The 11811-nt window shown below is 53.8% G+C and overlaps 1 protein-coding gene across 1 annotated transcript in view; it reads right to left on the bottom strand.

Moving 5' to 3' along the window:
- The window catches only part of WHRN (whirlin), a 38934-nt gene that overhangs the window by 4312 nt on the left and 22811 nt on the right, over positions 1–11811 (bottom strand). The window contains exons 4-10 of the mRNA XM_026860685.1: positions 10303–10505; positions 9892–9928; positions 8383–8595; positions 7850–8062; positions 5977–6009; positions 876–947; positions 15–469 (exon numbers count right to left, since the gene is read on the bottom strand). Of these exons, the coding sequence (XP_026716486.1) occupies positions 15–469; positions 876–947; positions 5977–6009; positions 7850–8062; positions 8383–8595; positions 9892–9928; positions 10303–10505 (1226 nt within the window). The remainder of the gene's footprint in view (positions 1–14; positions 470–875; positions 948–5976; positions 6010–7849; positions 8063–8382; positions 8596–9891; positions 9929–10302; positions 10506–11811) is intronic.

Here is an 11811-nt window from a genome sequence, read left to right as displayed (position 1 = left end):
GTGTATAAGAGACAGGAGGAGGGGATGGGGACGGGGGGCTCTGAAGCCCACCAGCTGCAGGGCCGTCTGGAGGTGGGCTCTTCAACCTCGTTGGGGACTGGACCCTGGGGAAGGGCCCGATGGGGTGTTGGCTGACCAAGGAGAGCTGAGCATCCATTTGCCTCCTGGAACTGTGCAGGGCCGGGGAAATGGTGGCATAGATAGCGCTCAGGGCAGACTCCTCGGTGGATGTGGTAGCAGTGGAGGTCATGCTAACTGTGTCCTTCTCGGGGTGGCTAGGAGGGGGTGTGGGGTTTCGGGGGGCCACAAAGAAGAGGCCTGACTGGGAGGACTCGGAGGAAGGGCGCTTGGGCTTGTCTTTCTCTAGGTTCCTGTGCAGGGCAGCGGAGGGGTCCAGCATCTGAGGGGCCGAAGGAGGAGGCGGAGGCTTGAAGTTGGGTGGTTCATCAGGGAAGGAGGAGAGATCATCCTGCCAGACCAAGAACAGAAGCCTTTAGGACCCCATTCTTAGCTGCAAGAACTTCCCCAGGCTCAGTGTCACCTGCATCTGCCTTCTCATAGTGACCATGGCAAAATGAGCTGATTTCCATAGAAACGTCTTTCTGACCTTATTGGCAATAAGAACATGACTCACAAACGAGGACAATTAGAGGACAAACTAAGCAACTTTTGCTCTGGTTTGCACAGGTGCTACTCCTATTCAGACAGTCAGAATCCTTCTTCCTAAATGGTCTGATTAATTTGCTTCAGTGACTACAGTGACATCCACGGGCAGGTGATGTAGCAAAGAGCTACAGAAGCTGAGGCAAAACTCAGTATCATCAATTTGCCTCCAGCTCCCACCCGAGGTGCAGCAGCATGGTGCAGTGTCTTACCAGAGAGATGTCCGGCAGGGTGTTGATGCTGCTTTGGTGGCCGTCTCCACCTCCCTCCAATTCTGATGTGTTCTGAGAGGGCAAAGGAGGAAGAGAAAACCAGGTCACAGCAGCAAGGAGCAACCACCACAGTGCCAGCTACCAGGGAACATACAGAGTGATGCATTGCCCAAACCCCCCATGCAAGCCCAGCCTTTCACCCAAAGGTTTTGGTTTCCTGGGAGGTTCCCTAGACACATGTATGAGCAAAGCAACTTGGCTGGGAAACAGACTCTCCCAAGCTAAGAAGCGTGCTCAAAGCATGCTGTGAATGTGACCTACCAGGGCAATTTCCTCTGTAGCAGAGGAACATGCTCCTCTTAAGTCAAATCTCAGCTCCTTGTGTTTAATTTGGAGGGAGGGGAGGAACCAGCTCTGAGGACAGAACCTGCATCTTTCCTGGGAGAATGGCAACAAAAGAGTTTAAAACTTCCCTCCCTTGCAAACCAGAGCAGCTGGTCTCAGATGCAAACAGAAGCCGCTGCCACTGCCTCCCCTTTGAGTCCAAATATCATTAGAAATGTCACAGCTCAGCTCTGAACACATCACAGCTCCAGAAATCAAGGGCTTTGTGAATCTGTCACCCTGTCTGCACAGGGGCAGCTGTCCATCAGGATGGACCCAAGGAGAGGATGTGGACACAGTCAAGCAGAGCAAACAGCCACCCTGGCTGAGATGGCAGGGATGGCAGAACTGGGGGTACGCAGCTCTGCCCTGGTAAGCCACACCTGGCCGGGCACTAGATGGGCCTGAACCCAGCTGGACCCGAGTCTAGCCCAGAGCTGTGGCTCTGCTGCTGGCTTTGCCCCCGGCAGGCCCCAGGCACTCGCTGGGGGATGCTCTGCCAGTGCTGCACAGCCCCAGCTCCACCGGGTTCCCCTACAAGGCTCTGTAAGAGCAACCCCAGACCTGGCACTCCCCTCCCACCGTAACTCCTGATCTGGAGAGGTGCTGCTGCTGCTCAGAAAGGGTGTACTTCAGTTCTGTCACGTTCACGGGGATGTTTGTTCATTTGTGCTGGAATGGGCAGGGTACAGTTTGTGTTTAACTGTGCGTTATTTATTGCAGGGTAAACAACCGATTAGTTGAAATGCTGGTGCATCTGCATTTCCCCCATCTGCTGGAAGCTGCTGCTGTGCCTGTAAGATGTTAGCATCCCAAAATAGACATGGGAGACAATTAAGAGCATTAGAGAAGCAGCAAAAACATTGATTGGAAAGTGCTTTTATCTCTGTGGCTTCAGAAGGAAGCCTGAAGAATGAGAACTAAAATAAGTGGCTTGTTCAGAGAGTGATAGGAAAGTATTAGCTTGGGAAATCACTCCTTGCTCTGGCAAAGGTGGATTTCATCATCAGTTAATCCAATGTAAAGGCAGGTGGCTTTTGAAAGAGAAACATCCCCTGTTCCTTCTTGGGTTACTGACCGTGCAGCAAGCCAGGGCAGAAGACAGGTTTGGCTGAAATACATGGCAGCAGCAACACAGATCAGGCTTCAGCCAGACCCAGTGCACCACAGGACTGTGCAAATCCAAGTGCTGGCATGAAGGATGGGGCGATACCATGTGTCTGAGGCTGGAGGAGGTGGCAGACACGGCTATTTCAAAAGCGACCTGCCTTCATATTGATTAAAATGAACATGAACTTCTCCCGGCTGTGCACGCATTAGCAGTAGGTCTTCAGATTTGACTGAAGTGCCAATGAGTTTAAAAGCTGAAATGCCATCATGTCCCTGTGTGACGCCAAGGAGCAGAGAGGCTCAGCTGGATAAAACAGCGCCGGGGAAACCGCACTGAACTGCATGAGAGTGCTCGCCGCAGAGCTCCCTCCTTTTGCCATGATTTCCTCACACGAGAAAGCTGTTCCACAGAAAGCTGCCCAAGTATCACCCTCCCCCTGCACCAGCCCACCTCCAGATGCTGCTCAGAGCCTTTAACCCAGTCAAATGCCTGCATGCACAAGGAAAGCAGCCCAGGCAGAGACAGCAGCATTTTATCACCAGCCTGGCCGTCTTTGGGAGGACCCCAGCTGTGTGCCTGACTTGTCCCTCTCCGGCCCTGCCTCTGCCAGCGTCAACCTGCCTCCAAGAGTTCACTGAGCTGTTGGTAAATGCATGAGGACTAGACTCCTGCGATATGACCGGGAGAAGCCTGCCATCAAATAGTCATAGTCCCATTGCTACTAAAAGGAGGAGAGTCTGCCTCATGCCCCCCTAAAACCTGCTAGTGCCACCTCCCCCAGCCCTGCCACTGAACTCTGTGCCCATCCCCATGACATCAAGCCCATCCCAGAGTGCATCATGTGCCGTGTCTCAGCCCTGACCTCACAGCTAGGACCAGTCTGCACCGAGACTCGAATTCTCCTGGCAAACAGAGAGTGGGCACAGCTCGCTGCACCCCACGCCCTCCCCACCAGCCCAGAGAGACAGCCCCAGTCCTGCTGCCCTGGCCCTGCTCTCCCTGAACAGCCAGGGACACTAATACTGTTCTTCTTCAGGGCACTTTTTTTCTGCTGAAGTGTGCAAGCAGGAGATTTGCCTTTCCCCAAGCTTAGTACTTTGGGGGCAAAAACAATTAAATAGAAATTGCTCTGGGCTATAAAATGTAATGGCTTTTAAGCCGAGCACATTTGCTTTCAGGAATTGGCTATTTTAAGACTGTGCTTTCCTGGATTTCCCTTGAAAGACCCATCAAAGCCACGTGCCACTGCTCTGAAAAATGAGTATTTATTGAGCAGGCTGCTCCTTCCTACTGACTCTCTGCTCCTTTACCCCAATCTATTTCATAGTTACTTAATAGATATTGGAGGCCAGGCAAGGCCCTTCCAGCCCCTCAGCAGGGTGCAGCTAGAAAACTTTTGTCCTTCCTCTCTTGCAGTATCCACAGCAGGAGCGATGGAGCTGGAGAGCATCTTTCAGACAAGCAGTCTGTTTCCACTTGCAGATTAAGTGGTAGAGAAACTGCCACCTCCCTGGGGAATACAACCCAACCTTTAATTAACCTCACAGCTCCAAATAAGTCCCTTATTTTCCAGTTACTGCTAACGAGAGCTTTGCAGAGCTACTCAGCCTGGCTCCCGCAGGGTTTAAATTTTGAACAACTGTGCCGGTCTGAGAATAGACCCAGCTTTCCTCCTCTCTCTCCTTCCTTCTCCCACCCCAGAACTAATCCACGGGGCTGAGGAGCCCCAGAGCCCCTGGTCCTGCCTCAGCCTGAGCACAGGCCTCTCTGAAATGGGGGCTCTGGGGGTGATGCAGTGACACCCATGCAGTGACTTCACTGTCTCTATCCTCATTGCCTGAGAGGATTGTGCCAAGCACATGGCATGTCTGTGCCTGTCCTGGAGGGGGCCAGAGGACATCTGGGAGCTGGATCAGCTCTGTAATGGGGGACACAGGTGAGGAAGATGCCCCTGCTCTTGTTCTGCTCTTCCTCTGAGGACACAGAGGTCATCTGCCAGCTCTGAAGAGGCTACAGGCTCTTGTGCTTGAGATTCACTTTACAGAGGGAGGAACAGCCCAGTGCCATCCTCTCCTTACTTCTTGTGAAACAGAGACCAAAGACAGAGACGGGCTAGCAACTCAACTGGGTTACTGCACTGGGCCCAATCCTGTAGGGAGCTGGTAGCAAGTTGGTGCCTGTGGAATCAGGCCCTGGGAGGAAAAGGCACCTTTGGCTGGCAGCAACTTTGCTAGGAGGCAGTGAGGAAGAAAAAATTAAATCAACGGGGATTTCAATTCCTTAATCTGAACAATGAGGACTGAGGCAGGAGGCAAGGGCAAAGGAAATGCCAGACTGCCTTGCTTGTAAGCAATTAGAAATTCATACTGCTCTGATCAGACAAGTTGCATCTGATAATTGCAGTCTACAATTAACCTCTGCTTTGAAGAGCTCATCTTGAGATCCAAGTTTTATAAGCCATAATGGTGACACTTAGGCAGGCAAACACACAGCATCTGTGGGTGGCACCGTCAAACATGGCTCCGCCTCATCTCCAAGTAACCTTCAAGCATCCCATACAGAACCACCGTTCGCATGGTAGGTCCTGATCAGCCTCACACTGGTTGTTTTTGGCATAAGTTCACCCACCCACCCACCCACCCACCAATGGGACAGTGGGACTGGTCTAGTGTCACTGCTTTTAGTCATGAAGCCAAGAAATCTGTGTCCCATGGTTCAGGCTGCCTGCAATAATCTCAGTCTGGGACCAGTACAGCTACCCTCCTCCTCTAGATAAGCGCCATCCCCAGAGGGACGTGGCTTTTGGGACAGCTTCCCGCCTACCAGAGGTCCCCTCTCCTGAAGCAGTACTAGCAGCTCTCAGCTCCACCACTCGCTGTGTGAGCCCTGTGATTTCCTCCCAGACAAGGAGGAGGGGATGCACTCCACATGGCACAAGCCTGCAGCTCTTCTCAGCCTCCTCCCAACCAAGAGCTTTGTTAGGACAGAGGGATTTCTGAGGCTCTTCCCACATCCATCCTCTCTAAAGTCTGCATGAGGATTTCTCCAAGCCTGAACGTGCACAATGTGAGTAAACCGACTCCTCCTGCACTGGCACACAGATTTTTGCAGACCCAAGGCTTGTAAGGAAAATTGTCTCCAATCCCTGAGGACAGATGCGACAGCCAGGGTGTCCATACAGCAAAGACAGCACAGCAGCAGGCAGAGCAGGCAGCAAGGCAGAAAGGCAGCCTGGGGTCTGACAGGCATCAACGCTGCTGGTCCTTCTAAAACCCCAGCCCTGAGCTGCTGGTGGCACTTGGGGCTCTAGTGCAAGCAGGACGGCGGCACGGGCTGGGTTTGGTTCCAGGCCGAGTCTGGTCTGCACTGCGGCACCAAGGCCTGCAGCCATGCTGCCGAGCTGGGGAAAGGGACTCTGGAATGGCTCAGCATTCAGAAAAGGCAGAGATGGGTGAAACGAGGCATCTGTTCACGTGGCTGAGTCGCATGCTGGCCCCTAGACGGCCCCGTACCCGCCTCCCGCCCGACGCACATTCACACGCACTCTCAACCCATCTACTATGGCAACCGCAGCACTCGAGCTCCCGTCTCGCTGACAGCCCCTACCTCCATCAGGTCTATTAGCCACAAGAGCCGCTCCTGGGGACGTGCAAGGGGGAAAGCAGATTAAAAGAAGCATAAAAAGTGAAAACATCACATCAGGGAGGATGCAGAACAAATGCATGAGACAAGCAAACCCTGGCACAATGCACACCCCCCCCCAAAAAAAAAACCCCCACCCTGCAGAATCCACATCCAGCTGCACCCATAGCTGAATGCAAAGGCTGAAACGAGCCCCTCCCGTGCGAGGTGCTGGAGCGGGTGGTGACGGCAGCAGGGGCTCAGGGCAGGGGAAATGGTTCGGGAGCTCTGCCCTTCTTCTCTCCCTCCCACTAGCTGAGATGAGCACCCATCCAGCACGAGCTGATGCTTTTTGCTTGGCAGTTGTTTCAGCAAGCAGTGAGGACAAGCATCTCAAGTGTTAGTGTCCCCCACACCCAAGGCAGAGCTCAGAGGGGTATATGCTCGCACACCCATGGAAAGAGGTGCCACACTGCCCGGGAGGACCTGCACTGTGACCAAGGGACACATGTTCTTGAAGGAAGCTCTTAAAACAGTGGTGCCCACTCCCTTCTCTGTGCCACAACAGCACCCTGGTCTCCCTCCCTGACCTCTGGGCTCCTGTGCCAGTTGGGGTGGGCCATCGCTCACGTACCAGGCCAAGCAGCCACCCTTGGCACACAGTGTCATGGTGCCGGAGGGAGAGCATGGCGTGCCCGTGGTACAGCCGCTGGCACAGGGATAGCATGAGAACAGGGGGCTACACTCAGGACATGAGTCCTGGCAGACCTGTGTTAGCCTTCAGATACTTTGGAAAGATTTTTCCAGCAGGCCTTCAGAGAGCAGCACAAAACTCACTCTGTTTATCCTGATCCAGAAAGGATCTCACTGTAATCCATCCTGAACAAAGCAGATGGATCTCCCATGGCTATTCGTGAAGTTAATGGGACAAAAATACAGCTCTCATGCTCTGAAACTCCCTGAGGCCTCTCTGGAGGCTGGACCAAACTGTGGAGGCAGGCACAGCCCCAGGAAAGCCTCTGCCTCTCCGCCTTGCTGGCTGTGGTGCCTGGGCCCTCTACAGCACAGCCCCACTCGCTGGGCTGGGGGGTGGTTTGCTTTTGCTGTCGAACTAGCAGAAAGCTCATTGTCATGCATTCTTTTCATGAAGGTTTTAATTTCCAAGGTTGCTAATGCATTTATGATGAAAGGCATTTTATGGCTAGGAAATTAATTTTGGGGCTGTGTGCCTGCACACTCTGAGGTGATTACGATAACTTAATTAGACGGTGCGTGCAATGAAGGCCTGGCAGAGAGACGTGGGAGTGCTGCTGCTTACTGCTGGAGAGTGGGCAGGGGCTGGGACAGGACGCAGCCAGCCTGGCTGCCGCCGTCCCCGCTGGGATGGGGAGCAGGCAGCCAGCGTCTCTAAGGGGGGGATTTAAAAGCGACAGCCAGAGCTGGTGAACAGTGGCAGGCACAGCGTGGCAGCGACAAGCCGCTGAGATTTCTGTGTGGATGCAGCCCACGCTGCACAGTGGAGGGCCTGGAAGGGAGACAGACTTCCTCCCTTGCTGGGGACAGAGTGACACTTCGCACAGGCCCAGTGCCCAAGCAGAGGACTGTAGCATCAGTCTTGGGCACAGAGGTACCAAGCCCGTGTCACGGCATCACCTTATTACACCTACAAATCATGCTATTGCACCCAGCCTGCAGGGCAAAAAACCCCAAAAGCCTTGGGGAAATCCATCGGGGAAGCAGCCCAAACAGGCGTGCCTGTGGGGTGAGAGGCGTTTACAGCACTCCAGGGAAGTGAGTTTGTTGTAGGGCTGCCAGGAGCAGATGTTGAAAGAGAAAGGCACAGCCAGAAGGGACTTACCCGGGCTGAGCTGACGGTTGTGGCGGTGAAGTGGCTGCTGGAGGAAGAGACGGTGTCGCTGTAGGACATCATAGAGTAGGAATCGGCGCCAATGCTGGGTCCGGAGAGCTGCCGGGCCTTCATGGACTCGATCTCTCTCTTCAGCACCAGGTTGTCGAAGCGGTCGAGGTCTTGCGGGGAGATCACGCCCCGCACCTCTGAAAGCAGTGAGAACTGGGACAGGCAGACAGACACCAAAGAGAGGTTGGAGCATGACCACATTCCTGGGCAGGGGAAGACCCACCCTCCCACAGTGTTCAGCAGTGGTAACGAGATGTACTGGCAGGTCATGCAGGAGGAGGTTTGGTCCTAAACTTTACCAGAAGCTCCTCTGCCACCGAACACCAGCCTGTATCTCCCATAATGTCCTGTATCTGGACACTACCCTTGATCCTGAGCAGATAACTTTGGAGGCACTGAGCCACACTGTGACAACAGCTCTGCTCAGTCCACCAGATCCAAGAAACTGTCCCTGACCTTGGTGTGGGCCTCACCTTAGCATGTGTGTTGAGTAGCTCGAAGAGTGCCATGACCAGAGCATCCACGGAGATGTTGCCTTCCTTATACTCATCAAGGTAGTACCCCATGGTCGCCCGCTCCTGTTCATTCAGGAGGTGCCGTGCCTGTTCCTCCAGCATGACTCGGGTCTGGTTCACCATGCTGCTCAGCGTCACCTGGGAGCCGGCCAGGCCCCGGTAAAACACCGGCTGCAGAGAAAGGAGATGGGCTTTGGCCTGGGATGCCAAGGAATCATCTGCTGAAAGGAGGGCAGCTCTCTGCTGAGACACCTGGGCAGCACAGGCAGGACTGAGAGCTGCCCCCTTGCTCTGGGCTCTGCCCACCAGCCTAAGCTGCCTCTGTTTCAGACTGCTGCTCTCACCCAGCAGAAGCTGGGAAGTGAGACTGGAAGTGAGACACCAAGAATGACCAGAGGCAGGTACCCCCAAGGATACACTGGTGCAGCTGCTCGCTTAGTGTCACTACTTGTCTGAGTAACTCCAGAGCCATGAGTTTATGCAGCATCAGTTGAATAAGCAAACCAGCTCACCAGCTCTGTTCAGCAAGTGTGAACACTCCCTTGACTAACTATTGATTTAACAGCAGGCTGTACTCCTTCCTGACAGAGCTGGGGGAACTAGGGCCCTGAGGAGAGGCAAGCTTCCCATCTTGTGTAAAAGCACACTTGTCCCCGCTGCAAGCTCAAAGCAGACCTGGTGAAGAAAGAGCCACTGGCAACCAAAGGAGTCCCAGGGAAAGCCATGCCTGGCTGCAGATGAAAGGCTTTTTCCTTGGAGAGGGATTTCTAAGCAGAGGTCCTTGCTGTTCTCCTCCCAGGCAGTGTTGGCACAGTCAGGGTAGGGATATGGAGCCAGACAAGACCCTGACTACCCTGGAGACACTGTGGAGCTGAGTTGAGGCTGGGAAGCATGTTTTGCCAGCAAACAGCATGAGCCATTATCAGTGAGGGCCACCTGTGAAACCTCGCTGCTTCATTTCCATTTAAAAGAAATGTGCTTTGCAAAGAGGTCTTTGGAGAAGATCTCCAGCACAGAGCTGCAGCCACAGCACTGGGTAGGTCCCTGCCACTGGCTGGTGTGCTGGAGAGGGCTGGCTCAGAGCTCTTTTCAGGGTGGGAAAGATCCCAGGAGCTGTCAGGGATCAGAGACAGCCACCATGTGTCATGATCACCTCTGCAGGTTGGAGGGAGTCCCCACAGTCCTTGCCTGGGTGTGATCATTGCCCCTTGCCCAGTAAGGCTTGGGAGGCACCAGATGTGCTGCAAAACTGGTCCACCAGCAGCACAGGAGAGAGGGTACCCATTGTAGAAACACATCTGGACACATGAGGGGGTGAGGAGAAAGGCTAGAGCCAGTTAAAACCCAGCGGTCCTCACAAAACTAGCATCCCTTCTATAATCAGGGACACAAAGCCCTCCATCCCATGGAAGATAAAGAGACAATAATGGTGAAGACAATAATGGTGGAAGACCTGGTATCTCTTACCCTGGCTGTCGCCTCTGCAGCATGGTCGCCCACTGCCCTGTGAGGAGGGAGAAGATCAGTCAGCACTGTGCGCCATGAGTCTGTCAGTCACCCCCCGAGCCCTGGCACAGAGCTGTTAGGTAATCTCCTCTTCGGGCCTGTAAGCTAAAAGCCTGAGAGAAAGGGAAGGGACACAGCAGCACATTGTCCAGAGTGACCCCCCTTACAGGCCAGACATCTTGCCTTCTAAGCACCAGATACAGGGGCCGCATGCCAGAGCAGGGGGGTGCTGCCGTTGACAGGCTGTCCACGCTGCCACCATATCATGTGCCAGGGCTCCACACCCACCCTGGGTGACTGTGTGCAACCTACAGGAGCTCTGACACGACCGAGCTACACCCCAAGCCCACACGGGGTGTACCAAGCACGTACCCTGCGGAGTTGACGAGGGTCTCGCCGATCTGGGAGCTTGCTATCCACCTGGTCTCGTCCACAGTGGTGCGGGCGTGGGGCAGCCTCCCGATGTCCTTCACTGTCATGATGAGGTGGCGGGAGGACTTGAGCAGCTTCACTGCCTCGTCATGGGGGATGCTGAGGAAGCTCCTGCCGTTCACCTCCAGGATCTGGTCTCCTACCTGGGGAGTCATGAGGGGTTGAGCCTGGCGGGCCCTGGGGGTTTTCCTGTTAGGAATATGCCGTCCTTTCCCACCAGGGAGGAGCTACTAACTCTAACCCACCACCAACCTAGGGACACAGCAAATAGAAGGACCAAGTAAAATGAGGGAGAGGGGCCAAGTGCTGGTGGCTGGAGACCAAACACTCAAGCTCGCAGCCAGTGAAGGACCAGGCTGTGAAGCCTGGAGGAGCCTGTTTAGGATCCCAAGTTGGACCAATTTGCCCAGTCTCCTCCATTAACTAGATAGGCAGACCAACGTGGTTAAAACAGCCCCCAAAGAATATCAAGACCTCCAGCCCCAATCTCTCCTGCTGATCTGAGAGGCCAGGAACCATCTGTGGAAGCCCCAAACGTCAGATCTCTGCATTCAGCAGGAAGGGTTCAACTCAAGTGTCTCACCACAGTCTCCAACACTCTGTAAACTGTAGGACCTGAGACAGCTGGGTTTCATCTCTCCTCTCCTCCTACTTCCTCCCCAGCTGCTCCTGAGAGCTTTCATTTTGTGGCCAGGGCCTTTGCTGTTATCAGGAGCTTCCTTCACAGCCTGGCCGTGTTCAAGCCACAGCACTCATATGGCATTTCCCCCTTCATCCCAGGTCCTCTTTCTCTTTGCTTCTAGGACATTCAGTGCCATTCCTTCTCACTCCTGTATCAAAATCCACCCTGTTTCTGGTAAGTCACCTCTTTGAAACTGCTCCTTCATATCTTTGCTTAACCATAGGCTTCTGGTTCAGCTCTGTAAAAACACAGTCTTATTTTCTTTAAGCTGGCAATGCAAGCAGAACGAGACATTCCTTTAAATAGCTCACCTTCATCTTGGAGGAGAAAAGGAGAAAAGAGGGAGGAGGGAGAAATTCCAAGTCTAAGATAATAACATGAAGAGTCAGTATAATCTTTTTAGTTCAGTCCACCTCATTTTGTCATTGGGTTAAGGAAGCCTCGGGGAACTTGGATTAATTCTCCAGACTCTTACTCCAGTGAGAAGCCATGATTAGCCACTTCCAAGTCTATGTGCTGGGCTGTGACTCTGCTGTCACCCAGGTTATCAAAAGTGCTACCCTGAACTTTGCTGGGATGAAACAGTGGACACTGGGACTACCACCAGCAAAGCTCAGCTCAGCATAAAGCACGAGAGATCCATCAACCACTCCAGCAAGGAAGGGAAGCCAGTTGTTGGTCCCAGGAAGCAGCTGGCCCAGAAACCACCTTACAGCCCCCACACTTGGACATGGCCTCTGTTTTATGCTACAGCCACACTGAAGCTC

Source organism: Athene cunicularia, assembly GCF_003259725.1.
Source record: "Athene cunicularia isolate RWA chromosome 17 unlocalized genomic scaffold, athCun1 chr17_part1, whole genome shotgun sequence".
Taxonomy (NCBI): Eukaryota; Metazoa; Chordata; class Aves; order Strigiformes; family Strigidae; genus Athene; species Athene cunicularia.
Note: the sequence above shows the minus strand (reverse complement) of the source record. Positions and strands in the feature narration are given on the sequence as shown.